Here is a 14,522-nt window from a genome sequence, read left to right as displayed (position 1 = left end):
ATATATATATATATATATATACAGTTCAGATTGTACTAGTTTGGCAAGTGACCTGCTCTGAGATTGTGTGCTGAAACTGAAGCAATTACTTCATGAAAGGGGCAAGGCTAGAGCCTTCTAAAACACAAAGAAAAAATTGTTATTTTTACTTTTTGAAATAAATGGAAAGTGAATGTAGCAGGCTTTTTGCGCTATTAGATGGCCAGAATGGCTCTAAAATGTAGTTAAGATATTATTTATGCGTGTGTGTGTACCTAACATTTTAAGCAATTGAATTCTTTTGTAAGAAAATTATCGTCATTATACATCTGCTTTCTATGCTAGTTAAATGAGTCATCACACCACATGTCCTTATTTGGAGCTACTGTCCTCTGATATAAGACAAAAGACTTTCTTTATCATGAGTCCTATGTTAAACAGGGTTTCTACAGTTGGATGCCCTGTCTAACACCAACCATTTTACAGAATGTACTGGGTGTGATAGCAACACTAGAGTGGTTGTCATGCCTTCAGATAAGCTAAAGGGTCCTCTCAATACTTGTTATTTTCTATCCACTCTGCAGCGTGTGGTGGGTGTATTTTATTGTAGCACCAACATGGCTGTCTTTTGCCCCCACATAGTTGAGAGAGACCTTACAGCATCTCCATTTGCATGAGGGAATATATGGGAGAAAGAATGAATGATAGAAGTATATCATTGTATCTCTCTTCCATAATAACAAATTAGCTACTGCTAGTTTGGAAGAAAGATTACATGATAGGTAGTTATTGAAATGAGCGATGATGGGTGATTGGTAGTACAGAAAAGGATCATAGTAGAGTGTATTGATTACATGCAAATTCAATGCATCTGTTTTTCATAGGCATCTATCTTAGTGATAGAGATGATGGTAAGTGACTGGTTTCAGACAAGTCTAGTGCCATCGCTTGTTACTTGGGTAGCATTATATAGTAAAATAGTGGAGAAATGAGAGCTATAGGTCATGAGAATAACTTTTAAGTAATTTTTAATTTTTGTATTCTGCTACAGCAAACCTCTTTTGAGTTGGTCAACTCTTTTACCCACAAATTTAATGCATTTCCAATCTAATGGTCTAATTACTCGAATTTTTTTGGATAGAAATGTTTTAGCAAGTACGAATGTGTTCACTGGTCTTTTCTTATTTAGCATGCTTTGAGTGACATTTAGCAGTTAAAATTGTTTAAATGTTCCCACTTTTCACCTATTCTACTATATCAATTCCATAAGTTGTCTTTTTTTTTATCAATCTTTATTTTCATTGTTAAAAATTTTTTTCTTTGAAGCATATATCTAAAATTCTTTCAAAGAAATATTAAACCAACCTTCCATGCAAGATTCCTTTCTTTTTCTTCTTTCATTTTCAATAATATTCTAGTTTGAAACTTATTGCAACATTTAAAATAGAAGTAAATTATTACATTTCCACTGTTCTCTTTGTTAGAATGTTTTTCCCCCATCTTTTGTTTGTTTCAGCCTCAGTTCCCGAGTCAACTGCTGAGCAGGTCCATGAACAGGCATCCATCCAGCAACCTGGTCAAACAGTGTATTCTGCACATGTCCAGTACGTAGAAGCCAATGACCAAGCTATCTACTCAGCTGCCAATGGCCAAATGTACGACTGAATTGTTGATGAATTTAGATGTGAATTTGTTGGCTAAAACTATTTGGCTTGCATGCATCTGTTAGTTGTTTTGTTTTGTTTTTTTCCTCCTGCTTTTGTTGGTAATTTGCTATTTGCTTTTGCTACTTAGGCTTAAATTTGGGCATGAAGCAAATAATTACTTACTTCATATGCCTTTATTTAACAGCTCTTAGGCCATCCTGACTATGTTTTACTCTACAGTTAGAATTTGTCAAGTTAGATCTTTTTCTTCACAATACAAAATTTTCTGCTAGTTTAAAACTATAAGTTGAAAGCTTTATGTGTATTAATTTGTTAATTGTAGGTAATTAAGAAAACTCCAGATTTCAAATGCAGGTTTTAGTTTGACTAGTTTTTTCTTTACATATCAGTTGTTAAATTGTTACCAGGATTTTGGAAGGCTCTGTTTTTTTTTTTTTTAGTATTATTTGTGGATATAAGCATTTAAATTAAATGGTTAATATCAATTAAACAAGGGCTTTGGATAATAAAATCAGTAGAGTAAAAATGCTTGTGGAAATTTAGTTACTGGTCTTTATGTTCTGAATTTAAGTACCACTACCTTTTAATTTTTCTCATGTTGATAAAATATGAAGGTTAATTAAATTGCCTGTACTCTTACTCAAAATCTGTGGCTTTGTGTCAGTACAGGAAATTAGTACTAATTTAACATTATTAGTGAGGATCATTTGTTGAGTTTTATGTTTCAATATAATCCATTTTAATATTTTTTTAATATTAAGCTATATATTTATCATAATTAAATTATTGATAATTTAAATTTAGTTTGAGGTAAATTAGCGTTTTTTAAATCTTCCTTGTACTTAATTTGCTTTTATTCTTCAGCTATTTTAGATGGTTGTGGATTTAAACTCTTATAAATACTCCTTAAAATATGCATTTCATTCACAGAGAAAAATATTTTAAAATAATAACTAGTATATAATCTGAAGTATACTGAGTTGAAGACTGATAAGTTAGTGGAAAACTGTTGAAAATAATCAAATAATCAGTTCAGTATGGCACAATGGTCTATGAATCTAGTGCATTATATTTGAAACCCCATTGTACATTTCTTCATCAGTGATAATGATATATTTTTCCTCAATACCTTCCTATTTAATATACTGTGAGCAATATTCATATACACTTATGATGCTGGTCTGTTAGCTTCTTCACCAAGCAAAAAGACTTTTAGGTTTGAATATAAAACTAGGAAATGTTTTCTGTTTCATTGTCTTCAACTTACTTCACATGCAAAATGTATAAAAGAAACACAGAATGAGCAATATATATATATATATAGAGAGAGAGAGAGAGAGGTGTGGGGATCAGATTTTGGTTAGACTTAGAGAATATATAAGATGTTACATTAGATATATTGTATATTGTCAAATTGTTATATACAATGCCTTATATCATTTACATTAAATTCTTTAATCTATGATACATAAGAAGCATTTCATTACAATGAATAAAAACTATGCACAATTGTAGAATATTTGATTGGCTACAAGATGTTTGGAAGTTAACTTTTATTTTGAGAATATTAATCTCCTTTAAACAACAAAAAGATGAAAAACCTGTGGAATATTTTCTTTTTTTGTTTTTTTTAATTTACTTATAGTTTTATATCAAATTATTATTACTTTAAACATTGTGGCCTCAGTTTTTTAGTATAACTATTATCCGTTATATTTTTATAAGTTTAGATACTTTGGTTATCAGTTCTGTTTGTTTTACTCTGGATTAGAGTTTTAAATTATTTTTTAATGGCCAAATGAAATACATGGTAGCACATGGTTAGTCTCTGCTGTGTGCTCTCTGTGAAAGTCATGTTCTACTTCTGGCAATAAATGTTAATACATTTTGAAAAACTAAAAGGGAAAAATTGTAATTGTCATTTACTGATGCTTTTGTAAATGTATAATTATCACTAGTCATAATTGTAAGCTGTTAGAGGCAGAACTTATTTTTTAAAATACTTTATAAATTCATCAGCAATTCTTACATTTTACTTGAGTGTGACAGAGAGAGGGGGAGAGAGAGAAAATCAAAAACAGCTGTGTGTTTCCTGAACCAGATCAGTTGTAGAGCACTTTGACAAAGCCTTATGAAGCTTTTCCATGATTTAAAAAAAATTTTTTTATTACTCTTGCTAACTGCACTGCTGCACATTTACCATAATATTGCAACTCTGTCATTTTGGCTCTATTGGTCTGCGTCTCAGAAATCACAGATCAGCTGAAGCCTTCTGCTAATTTAATGGAAACTTTTTCTAACCAGCTTTCTCTTTCTAATCTTGTAGGGACAACTCTTCAACTGCCTACCCAGAGAGCTTTGGTTGCTTTTGTGTAAATGTTCAATATTTTCTGTGAATATATATATAGATATATATATATATATATATATATATATATACACACACATATACATACATACGATGTACTTATAACCCAAACATATTTGTTTGTGTGTGTATAATGCAATTTTTTTCACATTTGATATATGACTTTTCATATCTTTGATATGGTGTAAGTTTCAGCTTCATTTTTCTTTAATACTACTTAATGTACCATGCTGTATGTAGATTGGTCAGGGCAATAATTAGTGAAATACTTGTATTAATCTTTGACTTTCTTTTACTTTAAACTTCTATCTCACATTTAATTGTAATCAAATTGCTCAGGAAGGTGAAGATCTACCTTTAAAGCATGTTTTATTTTAGATTTGAAGTGTGTGACAGCACACAGTACAATTAATTTGCAACTGCTTCTCTACATTTCTTCTAAATGCATCATGTCTCTAATAGTGTCATCTAAATCCTTAGCAAAACAATTTGAGAATCATTACATCTAAATCCCTTTCTATAACCAGTAATAATTATTATTGGTTCCTATTATAATCAGTAGAGTTAAAATGGATATTGGAAGGCAGTGTGCAGAATATGAGGTGAAAATTGTGATGTATTCAGGTATACACATACTTAAGTATATTTGAATACATCAAAAGTAGTTAACCACTGAGAGAGTATGTGTGTGTGTGCATACGCGTGCATGTGTAAGAGAGTAGATCCTTCATCCAGTCTTAGCACATGCAAATATAGATTTGTGGGAAATAGGTTATATGAAGGTAATTAGTGAATATATTGAACAGAGCAAGCTGTAAATAAAAATTCTAAAGATAAGGTTAATTGTACAATCAATAGATTGCAGGCATGGTTAAAGGTTCGTTTTCTAACCATGTGTTTCAAGATTTAGCCCCACTGCACAGCACCTTGAGCAAGGTCATTTTCTACAGTTCCAGGCCAACTAAAGCCTTTGACTATAGTATTTGGTAACAGTAACTGAAAGAATCCCATCATGTATATTTATGTGTGTGTGTGTGTGTGTGCGCCTTTGTGTCAAGCTAGGAGTAGTGTTGTTGTTGTCACTTCTATCAACATATCCACTCATTTTCACCTTCGAAGACATGTGAAATAAGAAATCCTTTTCTTGAAAAAACAGGTATGGATGAGTAACAGGAACAGAGAGACTTGCCTTGCAACCACTGTGTTGCACCTTGGAAAAATGTTCTTTCATAACAAATCAACCATTGGCTTATGCACAGGGTATGCAAAAAAGAATGTACACATATTTCATTCTCAAAATTTAATAGAATCTACAGGCAGAATTTCATTCTTTTTATGAACACCTATTTTCAAACTGATGACCATTCTGGTGCAGGCACTACTGATAACGCAAAGTAATGGAATCGCAATTATCAAGAAACATTTTGTTCAGTATTTGTGTACATTATTGTTTAATGGCTGCCCTCAATTTGTTGACTGTTGCCAGTTTTGTATTGCAAGCTTTATCTTTTTAAAGTTCTGTTGAATGTTTGGCATTACAAAGTGTTCTGCATGCATTTTATGATAGCACCAATACTAGAGAGGTTATCAAGTCCTGACAAGACAATACTAATGTGTTTCTTGACCCTATGTTCTCTGTTCAGACGTTAATCACATTACTGAGTGTGTTAGGTGCATTTTATTATAACACCAACACTAGTGAGGTTGCCTTGTATACCAAAGACAAAAGAGACAATGTGATCAATAGAGTTGAAGAAGATAGGGTGTTTACAAATGATGAAGTGGGGTAAGTATGAGAAAGAAGTAAGAGTGTGTTGAGGAAACAGTGATAAAGTTTTATATGTCCTTGATATTTTTGTATGTTTCCATTCTTTCTCCTCTCAGTTGTACATTAATATTTGATGTTTCTCATTGTTTGGTTATTGCATACATGCATGCATGCATACATAGTCACACATGCATGCATGTATATGTGTCTATCAAGTTATGCATATTTCATAAGTTACTAATACACTTTAACATTATTTTTATATTTCACCATTTCTGCACTATTTATTGAAAGATATAGCTTGTAACATTTAGTCAAATCTACCTGGATGATTACAAGCACTATCCCATACTTCACAGTTGGTTGGTTGGTTTGCTATTAAAAAAGACAAATATGTGCATAGGACACTTGTGATCTATTGTAGTATTGGTTATTTTTATAATTGTCTTATATTATTTTGCTAATTACTGACAGCAGAATTATACTTGCTTCCTATTTCTTATAAATGGTGGATGAAATGGCTTCATTAAGCAATAACTTCTGAAGTGGGGAAATATGTCTATGGTTAGATACTGACTCCTTGAGATTATGGATTGCAAAATTTTTACATTTCGTATACTATAACCAATTTCAGCATCAATAAAAATCAACTCTTTTATTTGAAGGAATAATTCTGCTGAAGCCGTTGATAAATTTATTATCTAGTTTGAAACAAGTAAAACTATATTCATTGAAACAACAGCCTTTGACAACCTGTTCGTGACTTTGTTAGTTCTCTTTGACAAATATCCAAATATTGTAAATATCCTATATCATTTGTAGAAGTGGTTTTAGAGAAGTTCTCTTATAAAGCTAACAAGCCTTTTACAGGATGCTTTACCTACAGTTGAGGTGGTAGAGTTTATTATGAGTTTATGGGTGGCCATAGTCTTTTGTTATTGCTTTTGGGACATTAACTTTAGTTGATGCTAAAACTCTTTGTGTGTGTCAAAAATGTTAAATATCTGTAGAGAAGGTTCTGCATAACCCAATAGTATTATCAACAGTATCATTTCATCAAATGCCTAAATTGAAATTTCTTTAGGGCACTGCAGATGGGTGAAATCAATGGTGGTTTATTGGTATTTGTTGGGATTTGTTTTTGATTCATGAAGGTATTATGAAAATGCAAAGTATTAAATCATACTCCAAACTATCTCAAAAACCTAGATCTATAAGTCTGTAGAATATTTGATTCTGTTGTTTCAGAATATCTGTATCACCACTATTTTTGACTCTTCAAATTGAATTACTTCCATGTTTGACTGTCCTTATTCAAAATTTAATAATGTGTTTTCATATTTTACCTGTTTCACTCATTGGACTGCAACTGTGTTTGAGCAGCACCTTGAAGGGTTTTAGTCAAACAAATCGACCCCATTTGCAAGACTTTGGTCGACCCGGGGCTATAGTAGTAGACACTAACCCAGGGTGCCACACAGTGAGACTGAACCTGGAACCACTTGGTTGGAAAACAAACTTCTTATCATATTTGACAAGCCTTCAAAATGTCAAGTATTCACTGACTCTAACTTCATCAAAATTACAACTGGCCAACTTATACAATCAACAAAACCTTGGCATTATCACTTGATATTGTAAGATTAAAATAGGCGACTCCTGTATTTAACAGTATTGTATATTTAACATTAAGAAAAGCAACTTCTCATTTTATCATTCATATACCTCTTCTCATTATTCACCTTTGTTCAGTGCTCTAAGCTCTGTTGATGATTTATTGTTGAAAAAGAAAATAACTCATTAGTTTCAAAGTGCTGATGATTGAAATATACCCTTACCACTACTTCCTAATTCAGTTTTTAATGGGAAGGCTAATACAGTTTCAACAAGCCAGTTATCTCAAGCTCCTGAATCAAAATAACACTGATGAAAACTGCAAACCTTTGGGCATATTATCTCTCTTAAGCAAATGATAAAAGATAATATAATTTTGGAAACTGATCATGAGGACATATGAATTCATCACAATTGCAACAAACAATCCTAAGAGATTAAGAAAAGCAACATAAATAAATGCCTGCCTGTTTGAATTATTACAGTATGTCCTAATGACTGCTTCTTGTTATATATTACATTGCTAATTACAATGTTCTTCTTTTGTTGTTCAGTTAATGTAGTATTAAATATTCCACAATTGTTTTGTTTAGCCCTAGACCAGCCCAGTTTGAGTAGACTTGCAATCAAATGCGTTCCTGCTATGACCATCCTGCCTTTTTTCTTATGTGCAGGATACCTTGATAACATTATCTAATGTGCTCTGTTTTAAGAAGAGATGGTCTGATTGAAAGGAATTTGACTGCTATTCATAGCAGGCCAAGTCATCATATAGAGACTCCTTCATTAGCTTGTATAGTTATTTTAACTACTTAATTCTAGACTCACATGAGATCACAAGAGTCTTTTGGGATATGTATACTCACTGCCTATTACAAAAGGTGGATGGAATCATTTCATCAGTCAACAATTTCTGAGGTAAGAAATACATCTAAGGTTGAATATTGACTCCTGAAGTTATGGATTACAATACTCAAACAATATGCAGATTTGCTTAGACTATCCCACCTAAGCTAGCATCCAAATCCAAGAAGAAAAAAAAGTAAAATATGCTTGTGTCTGCATAAGAAAAAAGAAGGTAAAATATGCTTGTGTCTGCCCTACATGATTACCTTCAGTTTCCCCACTGTGTTTTCATCTAGCATTTGATCTTAGATTTTATACATTGTTTTCATGCTTTCTTTTTGATAGCTTACATCTTGATCTGATCTTAACTGTGAATATTCAATAATTTCATATCTATTTTTCTCTCTAATGTGTTCAGGTCAGGTTATCAAGAATATACTCCTAACGCTATGTACTCTTCTGTTGGTGGAACATACTATCAAACTACTGGTAGCCAGGTAAGATAAAATTGTGTTACATTTCAAAAAGTAGTCCAAATGTCACTATTTGTTTTAGCTTCTCTACTTTTGTGTAAGAGTATACAAATCGACTAATACTTCATTGCAAATACTGTCTCTTATATATGTGTGTACTGTTTGTTATTCAGACCATTTTGAACCTACAATCATTGTTTTACCCACTACTGAGTCTGGTGTTCTAACCACTGGCCTAATTGTCCTGGACAACTATTAGTGTTGTCTTCAAGCTTAATTATTTATGTTCGTAATTTTTGTTATACCTGTATTTTTAATCAGCATTTAATTTATTTATCATGAAATGAGAGAAGTATAGATTGTCTAGCTGGTGAAATTTGGAGTGATGCCCTTGTCCAAGACTATTATTTATTTATCTTGTTAGCTTGGTTTGGAGAAATGGGTTGTGTCCCTGGCCTTGTCAGGTCTTTTGATACCAATACACTTGCAGTTGTTGATGTTCTTTAGCTGCATGTGAACAACTAGCACATGGAGGGCTGATATTCTGCTGGGGAAAGAATTAGAAATATAGTGTAGGATTGGGGACTCAACACAGTATGCATACCAAACAAATTTTTGTTTAGAAGTGGCACAACATTGAAGAACAGAGACTACTATAGTAGATGTAGAAAAGATAGTGAAGAGAAGGTATGTGTCAAAGATTGGAATGCCTTGATGAGTAGTTTGAAACCAGTCAGTCTGGATTTTTTCCTGGGATGCTGTCTAAAGTTCATATGAGGAGCTGCAGCATTGCCCCAGATCTGAGAGCTGCTCTCTATTGTAGGTCACACTGCAGCTTCAAAAAGACCAGTTGTTGAGAGCTAAAATATTATACGGCTCTAAAGAGAAAAGCCATTCTTTGGGGTACAATTTTTGCTGTGTTAAAATTTGAGATATCTGATAGAAGTGATCCAAGAGATGGATAGAGTCCACAGGCAGGCAATTTATGCATGAGAATACTTTGTCAATATTAAGCACAGCATTATTTTAAGTACAAAAATTTACTGGTAAGTAACAATGGGAGATCAGGTCCCTGATAATCTTTGAGAAAGAAGACGGTTTCAGTATGTTGGAGAAGGTGGTTGTTCATGACTATCTCCATTGCTTTTGAGAAGTAAAAGAGGTTACCTTTCTTGAATGAGACAATATATCAATTTTCCAAAGATTGGAATTGATTCCCAGAGAGAGGAGATTGGTTAAACAGTTTGGATTTTTTTTTATTACATATCAGTAAAGTACAAAAGAAAATAAATTGGTACATTATTTCTATATAAAACCATTCTCATTTAATTGAGACACATGGTATTCTATCATATAGTTTTGGTAAAGTTAATGTCTACTTTTCTATGCTTGCATTAGTCAGGCAGTTTGTTGAAGTAGATTTTCTATGACCCCCACCCCCTCCAATCTGTTTCCAAAGCAAGGTAATATTTTGCTCTTGGCCAGACTTTTTTTTTTTTCAGAAGATTGGAAATTAGTAATATAGCTTGTATGATAGTACTACTTGTTTACAATCATCACATAATATATATATATATATATGCACATCTGACTTCTTTCAGTTTCTGTATGCCAAATCTACTCACAAAACTTTAGTTGTCCTGAGGTTAATAGTAGAAAACATTTGCCCAAAGTACCACAAAGTGTGGCTGAACCTGAAACCACATGGTTAAGAAGCTAACTTCTTAACCTCTAGTATACTACAAGAAAGTTTATTTGACATTATAGCGTTTGTGTGTATGTTATTATATAGATGAAGACTAGTCCTTTAACTGTTATATTATATCACAGTATTTTCTCTTTCACACTGTTCTACTCAGTTTTCATTCAAATGAAGAACTCACTAACTAGTGAATCTTCTAGACTATTAAATAGTCATTAGTGTGATATTTAAAACACGAAAAAAAAATAATAAGGAAAACAGAGTTTTCCTGGCTTTTCATATAGATTAGCACTCTGTACCAAAATAACCAGTTACTCAAATGAAATGGAAGTGGTTATTTGGTTCTAGTTACAACACAAGATGCCTGTAGCATAGTTCAAACGTATGGGTTTTATGAGTAGTAGTTCAGGCTCACTATCACTCAAACACTGCATTTCTTGATCAAAATTCTGAAAAATATTGTTTAATGCCAGGTCAGACTTGATTTAGTATTCTAAAGATCAAAAGCATTTCATTACATTATCCAAAATGTCCTTTCTTTTTTAAGACTCCAGGGCATCATTTGAGAGGGTTTAGCTTCCTCATTATTTTATAAAGATGTCATTTGTGTGCATGTGTGAAAATCAGCTATTAATATTTCCTCTCTTTGTTATAAAACTCATTTCCAGTAGGATTAATGAAGACTTTTCAGACTTCATCTAAACATTTTCATGTTGATATACAAGTAATACAAATTGATTTTTTAAAGAAATACTAAACACCTAGCAATGATAGAGTGATTCAAGTAGAGTAAGTGTTCTGTTTACAGGCACTGATATCAAATGCATTAGAAGATGCTGAAAGGCATCAAACTCCAATCTGTGTGGTTATGAAACAAACTTCTTAACCACACTACAATTCCTACAACCTGTCAACTTAAGTTACTCAGTAACCATATCTGCCAAGATATTTTGTTTTCCTCTGTAGTTACATTTTGATGTTCTGTGTTTTTCATTGTATTTCATTTTAAGAAATGAACATTCTTTAATAAAGAAAAAGGAAACAACTTCAGTTTTCATTACTGATCATCCATATCAATGACATTTTCTATTTTCCTAGATGGCCACGAATATTGCCCATGTCCAGAGTATCCAAGGGCAAATCATAACTCAACATGCAGGCACCTATGTCATTCAGAGTAGTACGATGGATGGTGAAGGGGCTCCCCTCAGTCACACTACGAGAGCATCCCCAGCCACAGTAAGTTTTGCTGTTAGTATTCCGTTTGATTTCTAAGGTCTGCTTTCTCACTTTCCCTATATGTCTTAGGAAGAGCACCTGCACATTTCTTGGTATGTCATACTAAATTTTTCTGGGATTTTTTTTTTTTTTTCCATGCTTCTCCTATCTTCTGCTCCACAGGTTATTTTCTCTATTTCCAATATCTGTCATTTACAAAGTGATTAAATTTTCAGGATTAGGATAAAAAGACTTTCCAAATTTGCATGTGTTTGCATTAAGTGTAGATTTGGAAAGAGTTGAGTTTTCGTATGAGAATAGGTTTGGTTGGTTGCTCTATAATCTGTACTGTGTAAAATATGTGATATTTATCATAGCTATTTTTGTGAAATACAATTATCTTTACAATTTGTCTGTTCGTTGATAATAGATTAAACCTATTGTACTTATGCAGGTACAGTGGCTCCTAGACAACTATGAGACTGCTGAAGGTGTTAGTCTACCTCGGAGTACTTTATACAATCATTATTTGCGCCACTGTCAGGAACAAAACTTGGACCCCATGAATCCAGCCTCCTTTGGCAAATTAATACGTTCTGTCTTCATTGGCTTGAGAACTAGACGCTTAGGAACACGGTGAGTCCTTTATCTTGATTGTATACAGAATTGTGTCTTTTAAAAATTTTTTTAGAAATCATTCCAAAAGACAGAATTCCTTTCTTTTAACAAGAATCATTTTATTTTCATGGATATGAGTTAAATATATTGATCAATCAGGCTTCAGCTTTATGACTGTGCATGTGCTAGAGAGAGAGAGAGAGAGTCTTGTATATTAAGTATTTGTTGGGTCAGTTGCTGAGTGTTTTTTGTTTAAATCTAACCCACAAGTAAGTTAGTGAAACATTAGAAAGGTACTCCACAAGAGCAATACACCAAATATGCCATTTGTCCATTTGTTTCAAGCCTTACGTAGTTTGCAGTATAGCAGTGAGGAGACTTTGCATAGTTTTCTCTCCAGATCATGTGTGTTTAGAAATTCCATTGTTTATTGGAATAAAGGTAACCAAAGTGGACTCAGTTGGTATATGATAACATGTCAGAAATTTTATTGAGATTTAGCTATGATTATTTTGTGGTATTCCTATTTGAGTATGAATGTAAAATATAGGAGCATATTTGAGGATAGTTTTGAAAAAGAAATGGTAATTTGTGTGACCTGCAGCATATGACTCTCTCCAGCATAGGTTGAAGAATGGTCTACTTTAAGGGAATGTGCTTGCTCTCTTGCTTTTCAATATCTATACCAGTAATCAGCCAGAAAATAATCACTTGCACTAACTTTTGTATGCTCGTGATCTGGATGCTACTGCACATGATACAGATTTCTCAGTAGTAGAGGAAAAGCAAACACGTTGATCAGCTAACACCATGTACTAACTGCAATTAACTTGATGTGAAATATCCATTGTAGACACCCATTGAAAGCACTGTAAATATTCACTGTAATTAGGTGTCGCCCTTGACCCAGATCCAGAAAAGAGGCAAATGTGGGTGACATATTCTCAGCAAGTTTGCAAATATAAGATCTGATGCAAATCTTCAGACTTTGTATTCAGCTGCCCTGGTTCTGTGTTATGCCATAGTTAAGTACATGAACCAAGTATGGAAAAAATTCAATCTATACTAAAAAGTTAGATCCAGCTGTTGGCATATCTTGTTGATTGATCACAGGCTGCATTAGACTAACAAATACCAGCAACCTCCAGATTCTTGCATGCATAGCCCTACTAGTCAGTAGGTTAGAAACCAGTTTGAGAGAATGTCTACAGCATCAAATAAATAAACGGCTGTCTGTATTCAAATAAGCACCAGTTCAGAGTTATCTGAAGTCTTGGAAAAGATTTCTTAAATGTGCCACTTCCTTCTAGGTTAACAAACACTATAGCAAACAAGGTAATAACAACTCTGTGGGAAGAAGGAAACAACAGTTTTCCACCCTCAACAACAAATAGAGATAGTAGCTAGTGAGCACTATTTGTGTTCACTTGAAATTGTGAATGCAAACTGGGGAAAGTGAAATGACTGAGAATTGGATTTGGTAGAGTCCATGTGACAAAGCACAGAGAAGTGTAGAACAGTTGTTGCAATACACTCTAATACAAGAACCATGCACTTTTGTTGACCTTGCAAATGTACATTGAAGATGAAGAAATGTGTTTAGCTGAACAACATTTAACTGAATGTGAAGTGGGCTTCATAAGGAAAAAATGTCAGTATTATGAAAAGCTCTATGACCCTTTAGCATTCTTTAATTCATAAAAGAAGGTACTTGTAATTACACTGGTGTCTTTGGTGGAAAACTCATTTGGTCTGGAAAATTAAATCTAATTGATTCTTCTCAACAGGTGATTTGGAAAAAAAAAACACTAAATTATATAATATTCTAGTCTTTATATTTTTGTTAGTTTGAGAAAGGGTACAAAAATGCCCTTAGGGTTAAGAGGATAGGGAGAGTGGATAAGGTTGGTGCCGTTAATGTTTAAGTTATAGGTTTCCTCTGAAACATAGGCTGGAAGTGAGTTTCATGCTTTGAGTTCTTTTAATTCCATAATGTTTAACAAAGTCTGAAGTGAAATACTGTATTCATTAATGCTGAATAAATTTACTTATATATATATAATCTTAATATTTTATTTATGATATTTCTTTAAAGTGGTAACTCCAAGTACCATTATTATGGTATCCGCATCAAGGCCAACTCTCCTCTCAACCAGTTCACTGATGAGCAAACAATGGCCCTCCGACAACAGCCAATATATCATGGTAAAAAGTGAGTAAACTTCTTCTTTTAACCCTTCTCTTACTGGCTTACTAGAGAAACCCCAGT

At 33.0% G+C, this 14,522-nt stretch overlaps 1 protein-coding gene across 9 annotated transcripts in view; it reads left to right on the top strand.

Annotated features, from left to right (window-relative positions):
* LOC106870734 (transcription factor RFX3) overlaps positions 1-14,522 on the top strand; it is a 75,442-nt gene that overhangs the window by 39,234 nt on the left and 21,686 nt on the right. For 6 of the 9 annotated variants that reach the window (XM_014916910.2, XM_014916916.2, XM_014916914.2 and 3 more), the window contains 5 exons: positions 1,496-1,634; positions 8,661-8,739; positions 11,516-11,668; positions 12,090-12,271; positions 14,349-14,465. In XM_014916910.2, the coding sequence (XP_014772396.1) occupies positions 1,496-1,634; positions 8,661-8,739; positions 11,516-11,668; positions 12,090-12,271; positions 14,349-14,465 (670 nt within the window). Of the gene's footprint in view, positions 1-1,495; positions 1,704-8,660; positions 8,740-11,515; positions 11,669-12,089; positions 12,272-14,348; positions 14,466-14,522 lie in introns of those variants that run through there. The other 3 variants (XM_014916918.2, XM_014916912.2, XM_014916920.2) reach the window with 3 other exon arrangements.

This window comes from Octopus bimaculoides, chromosome 4 (assembly GCF_001194135.2).
Source record: "Octopus bimaculoides isolate UCB-OBI-ISO-001 chromosome 4, ASM119413v2, whole genome shotgun sequence".
In the NCBI taxonomy this organism is placed as follows: Eukaryota; Metazoa; Mollusca; class Cephalopoda; order Octopoda; family Octopodidae; genus Octopus; species Octopus bimaculoides.
The sequence above is the reverse complement of the archived record's forward strand: the minus strand, read 5'-3'. Positions and strand labels throughout refer to the sequence as shown.